The sequence below is a fragment of the Perna viridis genome, chromosome 1 (genome assembly GCF_037379345.1).
Source record: "Perna viridis isolate PV_CMFRI_1.1 ecotype Kerala chromosome 1, ASM3737934v1, whole genome shotgun sequence".
Taxonomy (NCBI): domain Eukaryota; kingdom Metazoa; phylum Mollusca; class Bivalvia; order Mytilida; family Mytilidae; genus Perna; species Perna viridis.
This window is the reverse complement of record NC_142445.1, coordinates 61,831,419-61,850,367: the sequence shown is the minus strand read 5'-3', so window position 1 is coordinate 61,850,367 and position 18,949 is coordinate 61,831,419. Positions and strand designations below refer to the sequence as shown.

General features: G+C 35.1%; 1 protein-coding gene across 10 annotated transcripts; it reads left to right on the top strand.

Annotated features, from left to right (window-relative positions):
- The first annotated feature begins 114 nt into the window (after positions 1-114).
- Positions 115-15,654, top strand: LOC148629730 (uncharacterized). Of its 10 annotated transcripts, none has more exons than XR_015917264.1 (5): positions 115-2,802; positions 4,067-4,195; positions 5,261-5,502; positions 7,336-7,432; positions 10,288-15,654. XR_015917264.1 is itself a non-coding variant. In XM_088556238.1 (4 exons), the coding sequence occupies exons 1-3, from the start codon at positions 2,658-2,660 to the stop codon at positions 7,389-7,391; spliced, it is 330 nt and encodes a 109-aa protein (XP_088412364.1). In that variant the 5' UTR covers positions 115-2,657; the 3' UTR covers positions 7,392-7,432; positions 10,288-15,654. The 10 variants fall into 10 exon arrangements, 1 of the variants encoding a protein (XP_088412364.1); XR_015917265.1 differs by having other exon boundaries at positions 5,261-5,509; XR_015917272.1 differs by having other exon boundaries at positions 115-415; positions 2,726-2,802; positions 4,088-4,195; positions 5,261-7,432; positions 10,288-15,651.
- Positions 15,655-18,949: the final 3,295 nt, after the last annotated feature.

Genomic DNA, 18,949 nt, shown 5'->3' with positions numbered 1-18,949 from the left:
AATTTACAGTAATAAACGTAATTTAAATGTAGGCTCATCCAATTCACGTAGAAATGATCACCTATGTATTTGTACGTAATCTTTCGGCAGACATACATTATGTGTGGTAATCGATCAATAAATATTGATCGGGATTATGGCAATTTACCTTAAAGGACCCCCAGACCATATTTGACAGGAAGAAACAATTCATTACTCGAACGGGAAGTATAAAACATAAAATGTTTAAATGCTTTGCAAATGATATTGAATGATTGAATGTTGGTGTTTAACGCCCAATCTGCAATACTTCAGCTATATTCGGGCGATGAACATGATATGGAGGATAAGATTAAAAGAAAATGAAGATGAAATGAAAAATGGGATGAGACACAAGGATAATAAGGTTTTTGAGTGCCACTGGAAATAGGGAGAGGTTGGTAGGTCGGGCAAATTAGCCTCTTGTGGCGGGGCGCAAAGGTTCCTGTTCCGATAGAATAACAAAGCGGGATTCTGTAATGTGCGAGGAACATCGAATCTTTCCCAACACGTGGCACCCCTATTTGGTTTTCGGTCAGGTTTTCATTGTTATGGCCTGACGACCCCAGCATGTAGCATGCCAGGGTACCCAATTCCACCACCTGGAGTACAAATACAAGTTGCTCTGTTGGTAGAGTAGCCCCCGGTCAGGGTTCTGAGCACTATTTAGTCGCCTTTCACGACAAGCTTAGTGCTGCTGCGGGTCTCTTCTTTTTGACACCCGGACCCGCACGGGCTTTGCAAATAATAAAACATGCTATGATAAAATGTAGAATCTGCAGTAAAGTCCTATTTCAATCTTAAGAAAAAGGTCATGGTTCGATCAATTTTCAAACACATCTTCCGAGATTAAAAAGATCACCTTCTGACGAAGCGAGAGCTTGAACAAATATTTCAACAAATTTTAGAAAGGGGGTCCAATAATAGCAGGACAGATCCAGGATTTCAGGTTCGTTTCGTTAAATAGGAAAAAAATACAATATATATATATATATATATATATGTTTATCATATGTTTCGTATGTTTAGATGTTTAGGACTACCATGAAAACATATTTTTTTCTGGCTAATGAATCAATTCATGAAATACAAGTAAATAAAAATCATATGATATTTATTTTTTCAATATGATTTCATGTATTGAAAGTATATGGTTTTTTAAAGATTTTGTCAAAATTTATGAAAATTAAATTTTCACCATACTGGTCCAAAAATACTTTTCCGTGTATTTGAAACATATGAACTTTTCCTGTGAGATATAATTAAATGCCGAGCGAAGCGAAGCAATGATATTTTTGGAGATAGAATGTGTAAAAAATCAAGATTGTTACTTTGTTTATGTACATGCCATGGTTATCATTTTGTGGGATTTGCTTATTCAAAACTTGTTATTAGTTAAAATAAATCAAAGACTGAAGTCTTCAAAGTCGCTAATCGTCAAATATTCTCTGCCACTGATTTTGGCTTACTTTCAACATCCGAAATGACACGAATGCGATATGACTCGACTGTTTTAATCAAAACAACTGATTACCTGAAAGTGTGGGTAATATTTTCGTTCCACAAGTTTCTCTAAATTTTGTAGTGATCTTCGGGTCGCTTATGATATTGACCAATGAACCAGATTAGGAACAACTGGCAATGACTTGATAGGCCATAAACATTATCTGGACCCCGATATGACCATTATCAGACAAAATCACTGGCATAGAATATTTGACGATTAGTGACTTTGAAGACTTCAGTCTTTGATTTACATTGTTATGCAGAAATTGATCTGTTATATGTTAACCATCCTATTTATTTTAAAAAAAACAACGACAGAAAAGGGAAACATTACCATATATGGAGGAAAGCGAGAAGACAGTAGCCCAGAGGCGCATATTTTTTTTCTTTACCTTCAACATTAACATATTCTTATTAACTCAAGAACATTTTGGGCATATCTCGTGTTTTAACCAGAGCTTGCCGTTACTACACAGACTTTTTGTATCGCGCTATACTTCTTACAATTAGGCTTCTGGAACGGGGTTATATTGCTACAAGATTGATGTCATCACTATAGAAGTTTTTTTGTCGTCATCATGAACTCGTGGATCGTTATGTCGTGGATCGTTATGGTGTATCCATCTGTACCATGAAAAACTGATTTGTTCAACGTATCGTAATTTTCTATTCCTGTTTCGTCAACCCCGGACTTGACTTTTTATGAGCAACTCATTAAAAGCAACTGGGTGGGTGTTTCTAGAAAAGCAGATGACGCTTACCCTACCGGTGAACCTGGTCCATGCTCCCAATTTTTAATGGAGTCAGAACTGTTCATTTACTTTCGTTATATTGTATGTATTATTTGTTTATTTTATGTTCTTTGTTGTGTTTGTCTGTTTTCCATGTCTGGTCTTTGTACCAGGATTATATTCTTTTGATTTCCGCTAGAATCTAGGTTTTCTTGATTACTCTTTAACTGAAATTATTATGAGATGAGTTATTAAGGTAATACTAAAATCAAAATCAAGGACATTACTTAGCACTTTTTTAGTAATAATTTTAGAAATTGAGTAATATATCTTGCATTTTGCTAATATCTTCTAGATATTCTGTTCTACAAATAACATTGTTCCATTTTTTGATAAAGCATAATGTTACAACTATTTATTCCCTACTTGCGGAGCTCTGGATGCAGCCATATTTTATCCTGTTTTTGCAGAGTTACCTCCCGTAAAAGCAGGTGTAATTTCGAAGTCTCTCAAATCGATGTTCGGATTCGGGTGCAGAAAAAAAGAGGTAATTCGAATGAAAATTTACAGGGTGTTTCATTTTGTTGGTAGTTTATATAAGGATGATTTTCATTTGTATCCCGGGTAAAGAAAATTTATGGCAGGGTCAGTAGAACGAGAAATTCCCTTTTTACTTTCGAGATTTTCTAAAGTATCGTCGATATCGGATGGAAAACCTTACGTGTTCCGAATAGATACCTGCTCCAAAGGGAGATAAATGTTAACAAAATGTTGGTCCGCAAGTCGGGAATATTGTGCAAACAATGAAAAAGGCAAACATACAATGTTAAAATAAATCTACCTCGTTATCAGGATAACATTTTGTTTGAAAATGAAATTTTTCTGTGACCTAAATATCTTGTGCTGGGCAAAGCCTAATAATTTGTAACAAAAGAAAGCCGATATCCAAAGATGATCGATTTTTGTATTCAGCCGAGCCGCATGATGTTTATCTAAAACCGAAGGAAGGACAATATGTGCTAGCAAAAAAGCAAATCACTTTTTACAGCTATAGATTTACTACAAAGTATGAAGTTGCTTACACTTTTTAGTGGAATATTAAGAGAATTTTTATATCGTGCTGACCTGATAAAAAATCGATATGTTACCTGGAGATCATGAAACTGGTCGACTAACAATGAGCAGCCATCATCCAGCATGAGAAAATATTTGGTCCTTTGTCCAATCCGACGTTTTCTTCCAATTTTCGCAAATGACCAACTTAGCTTGTGAATAATAATAATAATGAAATAAATAAATAAATGAAAATTAGTTAAAAAAATAGGGAACACTTAAACCGACTATAAACGATACTAGAAATAATATAGAAATTACAAAAATGTATACAAGTACACCATAATAAATAAAATACTTAATATACAATTGCACAATAAATCATAGCACATGACATATATAAACGCTTGCATAATATGAATTAAAGCACTGTAAATTAGTAGCGTAGTCAATTATGTTAAGCATAAGCACAGTGAAGCATACTATGTAAACAAGAATATGAGGTAAAAGAGCATAGTATCAGGACAAACAATACATGCACATTAGGCCGTACAGTCTTGATAAAAGCACAAGAAAAATATTGTGTGTCAGACAGACATCAGGTTGCATGAATAGCAAATATATATACTTCTAATTTGTATTTACATATCTGAAATAAAATGTTTGATCTTGATCTCTATAAAAGTTTCTGTGATAAAAAGGTTAAACTTTTTTGATAATTTTTAAAAGTCTTTAATGTTATTTTTACATCATTCCAGTTTCTTTTTCTGGAGTTTTAGATTTCCAAAGGACCGTGAAAAGGGTTTTAAAAATATTTCCACTTTGCCTTGCTACAGAAGTGCCGCGTAAGAGGGCAGTATCTGTAATTAAACATTACGAAATAGACGGTAAGTTTACCAAACCTACTTAAGTAGTTTTTTTTTATCAAATTTGCTTTAAAACAGTAAGATGCCTTGTAGCTTTCTTACAGATTTATATTTGTACACATATTAATTCTAGAACCACTGGTGACTCCCTATAGTTTAACTTCATCCTTACTTGTATCATATTTAATCCGTTTAAATAAAAATTCTTCTTTCGCTTTTTCCTGACAGCAATTAACTGAATACTATCAAGTTTGCTTGCATTATATTGAAAAATAAAACACACACACACACACACACACACACACACGAACGCACACCCAAAAATCAAAGACAATTAAATATTTACTGTGAATGACATATTAAAGAGGGCAAAACAATAGTAGCTTGAGGGCATCGTATGTCTTGCTTGAGGTCTCGGTCTTGTATTATTTAATTTTCGTAATTTTCCAAAAAAAATAGACGAGGAGTTTCAATCTAACTTTTGACCATGTTTTTTCCATTAAGGAAATGTCAAATATAGTTTTTAGGTCCATTTCGGAAAAAAAGGCTTGGTACACCAGAACAGATAAAAGTAAAAATAGACTTCCTCTACTTTTATTTCCATTTTGAGTTAATAAAGTGGACCCCTTTTTCCGAAGCATTATTTTTCATGAAAATGCTGGTTTTCCTCCAAAACAAGTTTTTTGTGTCATAGTATAATATTTATCCTATATTTTTGAAGAAAAATGACAATCATTTGCAAAAAAAAAAAGCAAAAACAAAAACAAAAACACGAAAAGGCAAAAAGAAAGCGCACTATTTTTTTTAGCCTCCTTGCCTTGAACGTTCACCCGCTCCGGAATATATAATACAAGACTGAAACCTTAAAAGACCGGTAAAAGAGAACATAAAGTAAAGGCTTAAAATAGAAAAAAACGTCAACATAATAATTTCAGACTATTTATACCAATTAGTTTCCAATTTTAAAAGATAAAAATGACTTGTTTTACTATGATGTTACACAGAGACCATTCATAAACTCATGATTTTAAGTATATAGCAAATAATTCATATTACTGATTAAATATGAATGGTGTTAAATGTCAGCTGTGGTCAGAATGTCCCTACCAACGGATGGTGTAAAATGTCAGCAGTGGTCAGAATGTCCCTTCCAACGGATGGTGTTAAATGTCAGCTGTGGTCAGAATGTCCCTACCAACGGATGGTGTAAAATGTCAGCAGTGGTCAGAATGTCCCTTCCAACGGATGGTGTAAAATGTCAGCAGTGGTCAGAATGTCCCTAGCAACGGATGTGTTGAATTGACTTAACTGACATTTGATACTTGAAAGTAAACGGTTTGTTGTAATGGGATAGATATCATCCATCAAAAAAAAATAATGTTACTTCTGATTATTAGAGTGAAATCGAAAGTACCTAGTTATTCTATAATGTGGTGTTGCATGTTATATTGTTACACCCGTATGTAGTTTTCGATTTTATATCCCTTAAACTATGTACAGCATGGATGTCATTATGTATTTTGCATCGTATTTGAGTGCGTCGTTAGTCTTGTTTGAAAAGTAACTTTAATGCATCTGTCAAAGTGGACATACAATGTAGTGTTGAGTCCTCAAATAGAGAAACATCAACACGATAATGTCAAACGATTGATACGAATTACTCATTAATTAGAAGTTCCATTAGAATGTTTCCAAGTTTATATGAACTTAAAACACAAATAGCTTGACAATTATGTTAAACAATGAACATTCACATCTTTATGATTTTAAGAATTATTAAGAACTATTCTTATCACTGATCAAACACTGACAGTGTTCAATAGAAGCAATGGTCATAATGTCTCCATCATCGGCAGTAAATGACATAATAAGCATTTTGTACGGAAAAAATAAATAAGAAGGTAGGAATTAAGGAGAGGTTATACTTGTCCAACGTCGGATGGCAAACATGTTTACCTCGGATCATTTTTACTATTAGATCGTTGCCTGAAATTTTCTGAGAGATAAAACAAAAATAAAAATAATTTGAAAAGTATGTAAATAAAGGATGCAAAGCAAATTTTTTATTGTTCCCGTCGCGTGACTCGAACTCGTACCGCTGTGACATTTATGCCAACACCGCATGCACAAAGTCCAGTGTCCTAGACCCCCCTTCCCCGGCAGCTAGGCTGCAAAAAATATAGCTTTCGCCGGCCAGGTCATTCCTCCTCGTAAGATAAATCTAGGGTAGTACACCAGGTATGGTAGTACGGAATTGCTCATCTAGGTTGTTATTTAGGACAGAGAACTCGTACTTCTGTGACAAAAGCTGCATTTCTTGATAAATATGGTAATAAATGAACTATGCATTTCGAGGCATGTGTACAATGTATATTGTACATGTCACATAATAACAATGTGTGCAAAACGCAGAAATTTCCGATATGAATGGTTGTTTTTTAACATTTAAAATTATGAAGTGTTTTTTGTAAATGGCAAAACACTTTATGAAACGATCGATTGCACTAGAGATTGGATGTCGCTTAACAAAAATGCTGTTACACGTATACGATAAAGATTTCCCAACCAAATTTAAAATAAATCTGGAATTTACCACATAAAAGTTAAGGATACAAATGGTTCTCAAATAATGTTGGAAATAAGTCACTCATAACATCAGAACTTTCCAACAGTCTCTATATGACGGTAATGGCAGATTCTTTCTGAAATCATCAGTCTACAAAAAAGAACAAAAAACAAAAAAAAACAAAAAAAACAAAAAAAAAACAAAAAAAAATCAAAATAATTTTTTACCACCAATCAAAGTATACTAGATAGGGTTAATTTATGTTTGTTTGAGTCTCCATTAAGTAACAGAAATAAAACATAACCAAACTCATAAATCGGAGGAAAATAATACCTGAACTGGCAAAGTTAAAATACACCGGAACTATGTTCCTTACTTGGTACAGGCATTTTAAAGTGAAATGGTGGATTGAACAAAGTCTAATGGCTAACCAAACCTACCGCTTCCGTAGTGGCCAAATAAGTTTCGGTGTCGGAATCGGTATGTGTTGTACCGAAGTCAAAGTTGGTGAACCAATAGTCAAATTAGTGTTAGACTAAATGCATGTGTGAAAGTTTTGATGTAGTAAGAACATATTTGTTATTTTTTTCTGTAGTTATGGAAGATAATGACAGGGAAAGATCACAATGGCATTTTTGGAATTTAACATAAGTAGTGCCTTATCAACTGAAGGATGTAAATACTAACTACATGTATGTATTAATGTGTCTATCTCCATTACAAGAAAAGATTCGTTCACTATTTCTGAGTTCAAATTAACAAGGATTTGACATCTATGTTTAGATGAACCCGTCCCAAATTATCGGGTTTTCAAACCCTCAGTTCTCGCAACCTATTCTTCGCTCTAATCATTGCCTTCCTGACCTTTCCATTACTTTAAAACGAAAATTATCGAGGGCTTATTTTTAATAACAGAAAAAAATACTGTGAAAGTACTTTAATTCATGGATACCAATTTTCGTGGATTAGGGAAGAAACGCAAGTTCGTGGATTTCAATATACACATAAATGGAAATCTTTTTACCGTTTGGAACCATTTTGTGGTTTGGCCTACCCACGAACAATAGTACTTCCACAGTATGCCAAATTATCATATATCGTCATAAAAAGCATTTTGATACATTGATACCGTCATAAAAAAGTTATCAAACTTTGGCCTATTCAATTCATCAGAAATTAAAAGTGCAGCAATATTCGCAGATATTTTACTCCGTTTCTAGCTCTTTATTGAAATATATTCCGGGGAAAATACGGAGACGTTCTGAATGTCGATATTGATATTGCACGCTTGTCGACAAACTCCAAAACATCTCAAGTTCCGAACCATCAATGTTCCTCCACTGGGAACGCGAAAGTAGTAATCGCATGAGAGCCCAATCTTCCGGAGTTTGGATTGTCGTTTGTAAACAAAATAAAATGTCGTAACAGTTTTTAGCAGAGTAGAATAATCAAAACGAGCCGAAGTCAAATAAATAGTTGAAAAAGTAAAGTAAAGAATAATGAAAGTCATTTGCGTAATAATGCAGTACTTTCGTGAAATAACTTGATACCAAACACGGTTTCGGACCTGCGTCATCATTTTACTGGACATTTCAACAACGGGGCCGAAATACGTACGAGAACCAATGTCTATTCTGGTTACTTTTTACCTTCAAGTGTCAAATTATGGAACAACTTGCCTTTCGACATTCGTAAGGCGTCATCTCTAGAAACGTTCAAGGAGTATTTGGAAGTTTAGAACGTAAAATACCTGCAACATATTTCTATATCGGCAGTAGAATCGGTCAGGTGCTCCATGCACGATTACGTATGGATAGTAGTTCTTTGAATGCTCATTTATTTGCGCGAAATCTTGTCGGTAACCCATATTGTACGTGCGGTCAATCTGAAACGTCAGCCCATTATCTTCTTCACTGTAATAAGTATGCAGCCATTCGCCAGACACACTTATTGTCGTTAGATTTACGAATCCCGTTAACTCCTAAAATTTTGCTTCATGGATCAGATGCTATAACAAAACAAAACATACACATATTTACAAATGTGCAAAAGTATATAGTAGACAATAAACGGTTTGTGAAGACACAACTATGATCAATTACCTATATATGCATTTCACCCCTTTTTTCTAAATACTTTATTTTCTCCTCGCCACATATCATATTCTTCAACATGGTAGAAAACATAAAGCACTACTTTTTTGATGCATTACATTTAAGCTTCCATTTCTTCGCATATGCATTTACAATTTTCTGGCAACCGTTGATTGTTGTATTAAGAATAGTTGTATCATTAGCAAGAAGTATAGCAGGAATATGGAGACCCCCTACCTTAAGTCCACTATTACTTGATAAAAGTTCATGAATCAAATCGTTGATGATAACTGCAAATAACCAAGCTGACAATACTCGACCTTGCCCCACTCCCTGCTTAATCCGAAAAACATTACTTCAGATTCCATTGAATTGAACATGTGCAGTGGCGGATTTTTACGAAATATAAACAATATTCCAAAAATTCCCAACTATACCAATTTCATTTAGCTTGTATAAGATACCGTCTTGCCACACTCTATGGAATGCCTTTTCGTTATCTAGAAATATAGCATAAACGTTAGAATCTCGTTCTAAGTAATACTGTAGCGACTCGTTCAGAGTATAGATTACAGGTATTGCTCCGTGGTCCTTAACGAACCCGAATTGTAAACGATGCGGAATAACACAGTTCGTCTTATGTAATTTGTCTTGAACACGTCCAAGCAACGTTTTTCTCAAAAAGTTTGTCAATCGCTGAGGTTAATGTGACAGCGCGATAACTGTCCGGGTTTGTCTTGTCCTTATTATTCCCTTTGTATATCGGAATTATGACGCAGTGTCTGAATGAATTTGGTAGATATTCATATTTCATTATCAGGTTGAATAAAGAAGATAGATATCTGACTAAAATTGCGTGCCAAGAATTGGTAGTTTTTTTATTTGACAAAAATCGAATCGACGAAGTTTCGTGACTCTCGTAAGGAGTATTTGCAATGAAATCTTCTGATTTCAAAGACTTTAATAAGCCCATAATCGCTTAAATCCCTGAGGTAACAATTTTTTGTATCTAATTTGAAATCTCATCTTTTTTACGAAAATATACGGGATTTTGGGACCGTCATGTAAGTAACATTTATTTTCACCTTCTCGTATAGATTACTTCCCTTAAATTTGTCCATTGTGTCAATGAGCGTTAGTATCTTCCTCATGGAGCTAAATAACTTGATTGCACTGAGTCTATCAGTTTGCTTTTGTTTGTTTGTTTGTTTGTTGGGGTTTAACGCCCGAGCAGCAGTATTTCAGATATATTCAGACGATTAGTTTGCAGTGGCGGATCCAAAGTTTAAGGTAAAAGGGGGGGGGGGGGCAAAAAATATTTATTGACACAGGATCACCGGTGATGATAATGAATTAAGTGTTTTCATGATTAAAAACACACATTTGCATCTTGGAATGTTGACCACCCTGGGTTTTGTAAATTTGTATGCAAGTTTTTATCTCTGTCTTTTCAGGTAGAAGAATACAGTATCTTGGAATGCCAGTTATCAACTTATCATGCCTGAAATGGTTATACGTCTGTCAAACCTTTATTTTTAATATGAACTGTATTGGTTTGCAGTGTAGATGCTATTTTAAGTATGAAATTCACAGCACATGGAATGTTATTGCTTTTTTGTTAGTTTGCTTTTGTTAGTTTGTTTACTTTGTTATGTTAAATCTAATTTTTCTCTTCATACTAATCAGTTCTGCATGTATTGTTTAAAAGTGAATCACACAGTGGCAAATTTATAAACAGATTTATTTACACCAGTAGAAGTTTGTCAAACAGGGTAAAATGTAAGTGTCCAGTATAAATGTCCCCCAATCAAAAAAAATAATGGTAGTTCCCTAAGGATTACAAAACTATATTTTATTGATTAATCCCTTTTTTGTAAGATATTTCTTTATATTTTTCACCGAACTGAAATATAGAAAGCAATGAAAGGAAGAAAAGGCTAATATGTATTTTCATTAATGTGCCTCTCTTAAACCTTGCTAGCAAGTTATATACATGTAAAACTAACTAAGGCGCCTTATCCTATTTGAGGGATAAACGTTTTGGAACGAGAAGGATCAAACCGATATATAAAATTTCATAGGAAAATCTACCAAAAAATACAACCCTCATTTAAAATTAGGAACGTTTTTTTAGTTCAACCGTGACTCTCGATCGAAAAAAAAACGTAGCCAGGAATTTCAGTTTAAATATTGCCAACTTTCAAGAATATCCAGGAGGTAACATTTTTTGGTACCTAATTCGCGTTAATTATTTTCTGATCATGTGGGGAAGTGTCTGAACTTTTAGCACGAAAAAAAAAAAATCATGTTTTTTTTTTTTTAAATCTAGACAAGAAGAGTAGAAAGAGTACTTTCAAAAGATCTAAATTTTCCATGGCGAAATAATCATCGCCTTCCGTCAGGAGAATGCAACAGAGTAATCGCTTAAACATGACATTGTCATTTTCAGTCATTTTCCGAACGGCCAATAGTCCAAACGTCGCGGAAGCTCACTGATTAGGACGGATCACATTTTTGGTCTAAAATGCACTTTCGGTTGTCCCACTGATATACGTCAGTTAAACCCCCCCCCCAAAAAAAAAAAAAAAAACAAACAAACAAACAAAAAATCGGTTAACTATGTCGGTCGCGCTTATAATTTGTGAAGTAATTTTGGGATTTATTCATTCCAATCGGAAAAGTTTCTGTATTTTATCATTTTCCATTGTAGACTTGAAAATATTACCATAAATTAGGCATTATTTCATACACAGTAAACAAATAGACGGTTATTTGGGTCGTCAAATATTCCTACGCTGTTGCTTGTATGTCACGCGATGACATAGAAACTAGCCACAATTTTCATTCTCACTCGCCTGGAGTGAGATTAAAAATTATCGTATAGCAAGATCAAAGGGATTTTTAACAAAATAGCGATAAAAAGCAATCGCGTTTGTTCACTGTATTCAAGACGTTACAAAAGTTGACGCAAACAATACATGTACGTTGTAATAAGGAACGTTACTGGCGTGATTCAACTATGATCTTTGACACCTACAATGCACGGTTTCAAAGAAATTATATCAAAGAATATCAACGTATATTGTGGTCGATTGATCTTTGGCCTTTCCTCTATTTAATGCAAAATATCAGAAAGTTTTTTTGTCATTAAGAGAAGAATGATATAGCATTAAAAAACTACAGAACCTGAACTTTCGTTGATATTTAACATACAAATGAAATCGAGGCTACACGTAATAGTTGTAATTATAATAGCTCCCGTATTTATGTTGAAGTTTGTGCGACTTATATGTAAAATGGATTATTAAAAACTGTCATTGCCCATAAAATCAGGTGCTTTCATGAGGAAGAAAAGGATTCCGGGTCGAAAATCCCGACGAAGCTCGTCAGACACAGATACTGAAATTGATCGCGTACCAAAGCGCTCGAATACTATGTCACAAACAGAGAAAACGAATGGTGAACAAGGAAAGCAGCAGGACGAAGTTCCAACAAGATCAGTGAATGAAATTTACGATCGTCTTCTCAAAGTAGGCCAAAACCAGGAATCTCTCCGACAATCTTTATAACAACGTATCATAAACCTCGAAAATAACTTTAAAGCAGAAATCTCAACTAAAATGAAATCACTGAAAGATGAAATGTATCTAGAGTTTGAAATCTAAGATAGAGTTGCTTGAATGGTGCGAATGCACGACCCTCGACGGGTAATAGTTCTCACCCAAAATTGATATTCAAAAACATCAGACACAGGTTAGAGAGCACAAACGACACTATTGTAACGGTATTATCGCTTCTTTAGGATTCCAGTTCAAGGTTATAACGGTACAAACCCCCGAGGCCCGACCCAATCTAACAATTATAGTAACACTTAATAACGATTCGCACAAAAGGAGTTATTAAAGAAGAAAATAGAATTGAAGGACAATCCAACGCACAATCATGTCTATATCGAAACTGATCAACGCAGATATGAAAGATTGCAAGAGGCAAACATTCGAAAAATCATTAAAGCGATTCGGAATCTCCGTGGCGGAAAAGTTACTGAAGTCAGTCTTTAAAGACGCATTTACGCATTGGAAGCTGGAACTGCAAGGGAATAAAACAATTAAAAGTAGAATTCTGATAGAAAACATTGTTAGTGCTACAGTCTTTTATATCATTGGATTATGCGAAACCCATCTAAAGCCGGATGAACGAAAACGTTTTGACGGAAATGAATGGTTCGGAAATAATAAGAAAAAAATGTCGTCAAATTCTTGGCGTAACTCCGGCGGCGTTGACTTTTTTGTTATCAAAATCCGTATTAGAAAATTTTGATTGTGGAATTTTATGCGACTCTTGCGATGACATTCGTTTGATATTTATTCGTGGTAAAGATGACGCTAATTTAGTATTTCATCTCTGCATGTGTTATTTGCAACTACGAAGTTCAAGTAAAGGTAACATTGCCCAGAAATACCACGAAGTTCTTTTGTCACAAATATACCTATACAGTATCAGTATATGCCATAGAATGTGTATTTGCGGTGATTTTAACGGGCATATCGGGAATCAACAAGACTTTGAAGACAAGCTTGATTCGATTCCCCAAAAACGGAATTGAGATGAAACGGAAAACGTATTTGGAAATTACTTTATAGAGTTTCTTAAGGACGCAAAACTGTGTGCTCTAAACGGGAGAGTTGTTGAATGTTACGATAATTATACATATGTGTCGACATTAGGAAAATCAGTGGCAGATTATATAGCGGTATTTTATCCTGACTTGTATTAGTACTCAAATTTCCGTTTCATTTGATATCAGATAAACTGTTGTAAAATGAAATTTCACAAGCTGCGGGAGCGACAATTTCCGACAATTCCGTACTGTCAGTCAACTCATCTATTACAGGTTATAGTGATAACACAAAGTTAAAAGACAAAGAGATAACTGTAAACGTCGAGTGTACGATGTACCGTCCGTTCCGAAGGATATTTTCACGAGTTAAAGGTGTAAACGAAGTATGATTGACCTTATAGAACAGCCCCGTGCAAGTCCGGGTGTCAAAAGAATAGGCCTGCAGCGACGCTAAGCTTGTCGTAAAAGGCGACTAAATTGTGCTCAGAAACCTAGCAGGGCTAGGCGCTTTGCCCACAGAGCAACTGGGTTGTGCACCCTAGGTTTTAGAATGTGGTACGCCTGGCGTGATACATACTGGGGTTTGTCAGGCTATAATACGGAAAACCTGACCGCAAACCATAGCGGTGCACCATGTTGGGAAAGATGCCACGTTCCTCGCACGTTTAAGAACCCTGCTGTGGTATTCGATAGGAGTAGGAACCTTAGCTCTCCGCCACAGGAGGCTAAATTGCCCGATCCTACCCATCCATCCCTTTTTCAAATTTCTCGACCCCATTATCCTTGTGTCCATCCCTTTTTTCTTTTCATCATCATCCTTTCATGTTCATTTTATCATCCCAATTCATGTTCATTGCCTGAATATAGCTGAAATATTGCTGCTTGGGGGTTAAAACCCAATAATCAATCAATCAATCAATCAATCAATCAATCAATCAATCAATCAATCAATCAATCAATCCTTATAAAACAAACAGAATAGCGATTGAATGATAATGACGAAATCTTTACTAAAACTTTGTGACATTGTTGCATAGTGAAATGGACCAGTACACACCGTTCAAAGATTTTGATGGCAAAACAAACGACGAATAAGGTTTCTTGCAAAATTGTAGCAAAATAAAGATCCCACGGAAATGTTGAAACAAGTGAACAGTTCAGAAAAGGAGTACCTGCATTACAAGGGACATAATCGCCGATGCCGCGATGAATTGGGGTCTGTGTTCACACATAACCGAAATACCTTTGACAAACATTTACATACAGAATCTTAATAGAAAGAAACAATAAAGGAGCGATGGAAAGCAGAATATTCGAAACTCTTCAAGTCAGATGTGACCAAAGTAGAAGACATGATATAAGTAAATTAGGACAATGATATCGCATTTTTTGACTGACGAAGAGAAACTAACATTCTGCTTACTATGGACAGTAAACTTATTTCTAACTACATAATTGACATTTCAAACACAAGGGAGACAATTCTTTCTGTTTAGGATACATGGAGCGTTTGATATATTATGCTTAATTAATTGGACAAAGCCCAAAACAACATTGTTTTTGTCTGCAAAACGTTTTACATCCAATGTTTATTATCAGAGGTAGACGTAGAAAATAATAGCAGTGATAAGACCTATACTGCTACCACACTCTCCAAAGAAGAGATTATGGAAAACCATAAATCTGTGCTATCCTCTTTTGGTCTCTCTACCAAGAACGATGACTTTGATTTACCGTCTATGTACTGGATTCCTAAACTCCACAAAAATCCATACAAACAACGTTTCATAGCTGGATCTGCAAAATGTACCACCAAACCTCTTTCAAAACTTTTAACTTCTAAACTCACAACTGTCAAAGAGAGTCTGCAGTCTTACCACAACACTTGTTACTCCCGTAGTGGTATTAATTCAATGTGGATTCTGAAAAATTCGGAAGATCTTTTGGAGACAATCAGTTCAAGTCTATTATCTGAATATAGTAGCATTAAAACCTATGATTTTTCACTGTATACTTCTATTCCCCATACTCAGTTAAAATCCCGACTTAAAAACATTATACAACGTTGTTTTTCCAAAAACGATGGTACACCTAGATACAAACATATAGTTCTTGGTAGAGATTCCTCATACTTTGCACTGGTTCTTTTCGGTGAAGCAGACGACGAATGTGCTAACCACCAGTTCAAACTTCAATTAGCTTCCAAGTAGCGATCCCGACGTCTTTGGTAGGTCAGATGAACCGATCGTCATAAATATTGCAAATGATAGAAATACTGTCATACTGAAACCCATTTTTTCGCCACTGTCTGCCGGGAAAACAAACGTAACGATTGTCAGAGCTTAGCAGGATTACGGGAAGTATCATACAATTAACGTAGTAAGAAAGATTTCCCTTTAATTTAATAGTAAAAACCATTCCGTATTCACCACTGCTTAGATACTCAGTAACTGCCAAACTTTCTACAATTGTCCACATTGCATTTTGTTCGTAACCGTACAGCTGACCTGAACTGCCTGTTCATGTGTTTCAAAGGAGAACCAGTCCGAATTCATCCTCCATGGTGTTACTATTATATTGCTAGTTTGTTCGTCAAATTGAAAATATTTTACATTAACCGAGAATTTCGTTTCAAAAACTTCAGACGGTGCCCACCTGACCCGACCATCGTTCGATATCGATACTAACATGATATCATTACCAAATTCAGACAACTTACTAAAGCCATTCCATAATGTTAAATCCAGCTTCCGAATTTCAGACAAAATTAAAAACGTATTTACACTTTCGTAATCATCTGGATCCCACATCAATAATTCATCCCTCCAACCTATCTATAAATACCCTTTTGTGACTAACTTTTGTTCTTGTTCGTTAACCTCGAGTACACCGAGTAAACTAAATCTATCTCAATGTTCATGGTAGTGGACGAGTCATACAGTGGTCTGACATTTTTCGCATAGTTCTTTCTATCAAAAAGATCTACCATAAACTCTGTAACATCTGATTCAGATTGACAGACAGTGGGACATATCTGGACCACAACTACACTGAAATTTATTATAATATTTACGGGCATCTTTCAATCCAATCCAGAAGTTGTATCAGAGCTATTAGGCTTCGTATTTCCGTACATTGTATTTATTTCAACACTAAAATCATTACAACATGTAAACAGACTAGGTACAAAATATCCTGGACATAGAGGTTTACTGAAACATTATGCAAATATAATAGATTTAAATGGAATCTGAAAATTTAACATCACAATAAAATGTTCTTGACGGTAGTGCATTTTGGCCTATAATAACAGACAGCACAAATCTAATGAATGCATGTTTTAACTGAAAGTATTTTGAATATTCAAATTTAGGTTTCCAATGAAGTCGAAATCTTGGACAATATTTTCAGTAATGCGTTTAATTCTTCCTTGAAATTTCGCCAACTGCTTTTAAATATAAAAATAGGAAATGTGGTATGTTTGCAAATGAGACAGTCATCCACCAAAAGACAAACAACAAATAATTAAACTTAACAGGTCACCACACGGTCTTCAATGATGGGGAAAATCCATACCATAAAGCAAGCTGTAAAAAGACCCAAAAGAAATGAAGTAAAACTATTCATAAAAAGCAAAAGTCGACCTAATCTATTGAAAATCGTAAAACGAATAACAACGACAACCACTGGACTGCATTTTCCTGGCTTGGGACAGACACATAAAGTATGTGGCCGGTTTAAACATGTTTTTGAGTGCTCAACCTTCTCTAACCTTGAAAAGTGTCAGAAAGATACAATTAAACGAACTATAAAATTTGTTGAATTCGGATTTAACTCATCAGATCGATACAGAATACAAACTATTTAACAATTAAGACAAAAGACAAGATTTTTCACCCCGAAATAGTACTCACTTTTTCTGTTATCTATCTCAAAATCTTAAAGCAACTAATCAGCACACATTGTTAACTAAAACACAAATGTCAATAAAACACATCTAACAGAATTTAGTGACATTCAAATCATAAAATGTCTAAGGGAAAATTTTTACTTTTAATCGAAACTCGGTAGAAATAAGACCTCTAATACCTCTTTCTACAGAATGAATTCTGTATTCAAGTGAAAGACACGATTTCTTGTTGTCTCTATCATACACAGCTTTTCTTCCCACAACATTTTTTTATATCTTTAATTATAACCTTTTTGCAAGGTATCTGCTGACGCTAACGTTTTTAATGGGCATGTATACAAAAGCAGAAGCATATTATTTTACTGAGGTAACAGGTCCATGTACTTCCTTTTGATAGAGCCCAGGTTTCTTTGTTTAAATCTGTTTGTTTGTTTCTGTATGATGTTTGCTAATTCCATCTCTCCCCGTTTTCTTTGCTCTTTGTCCATGTCCCCTGGATTCTGAGTTTCATATACAACATTTACTTTGATTATCTTTATTGATTCGTCTATCCTTTGTTTTTGTTGAAATATTTAGGTGAAGTACAGCCTAGATGCAAATGATTTTTTAGAAATAATGTTTGAAGGCATCGCTAATCTTGTTTGAAAAACAAGTATAATTTCAATATATATGACAAATTGAACACAGTGGGGAGGCCTGAAATAGAGAAACGTCAACTTGATAATGGCGAACGATTGATATAAATTAGATGTTCCATCAGAATGTATGATAAACACAACTACATTGTAGTTTGATTAAAGGTAGGTTATAAGGAGAAATCTTATAAATCAATTGCTGATTTTGCTGATGGTATTCACTGTAATGATTCAATAAGTGTGTAAAATAAGACAATATTATACAATCGATACCTATTTTCGATGGTCCAGGGGTACCTTTTAACTTTTGTTTCTTGAAGTTTGATATTTCAATTGATACAAAGCGTAAATAAAACTACATTTTGTATTTTGTTTGTGGACATCATTAGTCCAGTTCCAAATTTCAATGCATTGGTAAAAAGGATAACTACAAAATCACCGACCCCCGTGCAGGTCCGGGTGTTGAAAGAATAGGCCTGCAGCAGCGCTAAGCTTGTCGTAAAAGGCGACTAAATAGTGCTCAGAACCTTAGCCGGGGGCTAGGGCGCTTTGCCCACAGAGCAACTGGGATGTGTGCCCCAGGTGGTGGAATGGGGTACCCCTGGCGTGTTACATGCTGGGGTTGTCAGGCTATAATACGGAAAACCTGAGCGTAAACCATAGCGGTGCACCATGTTGGGAAAGATGCCACGTTCCTCGCACGTCAAAGAACCCTACTGTGGTATTCTCCCGGAGTAGGAACCATAGGGCTCCGCCACAGGAGGCTAAATTGCCCGACCCTACCCACCTCTCCCTATTTCCAGTGGCAATCAAAATTTCTCGACCCCATTGTCCTTGTGTCCCATCCCTTTTTCATTTCATCATAATTTCATTTTCATTTTATCTTCAATTTCATGTTCATCGTCTGAATATAGCTGAAATATTGCTGCTCGGACGTTAAACTCCAACAA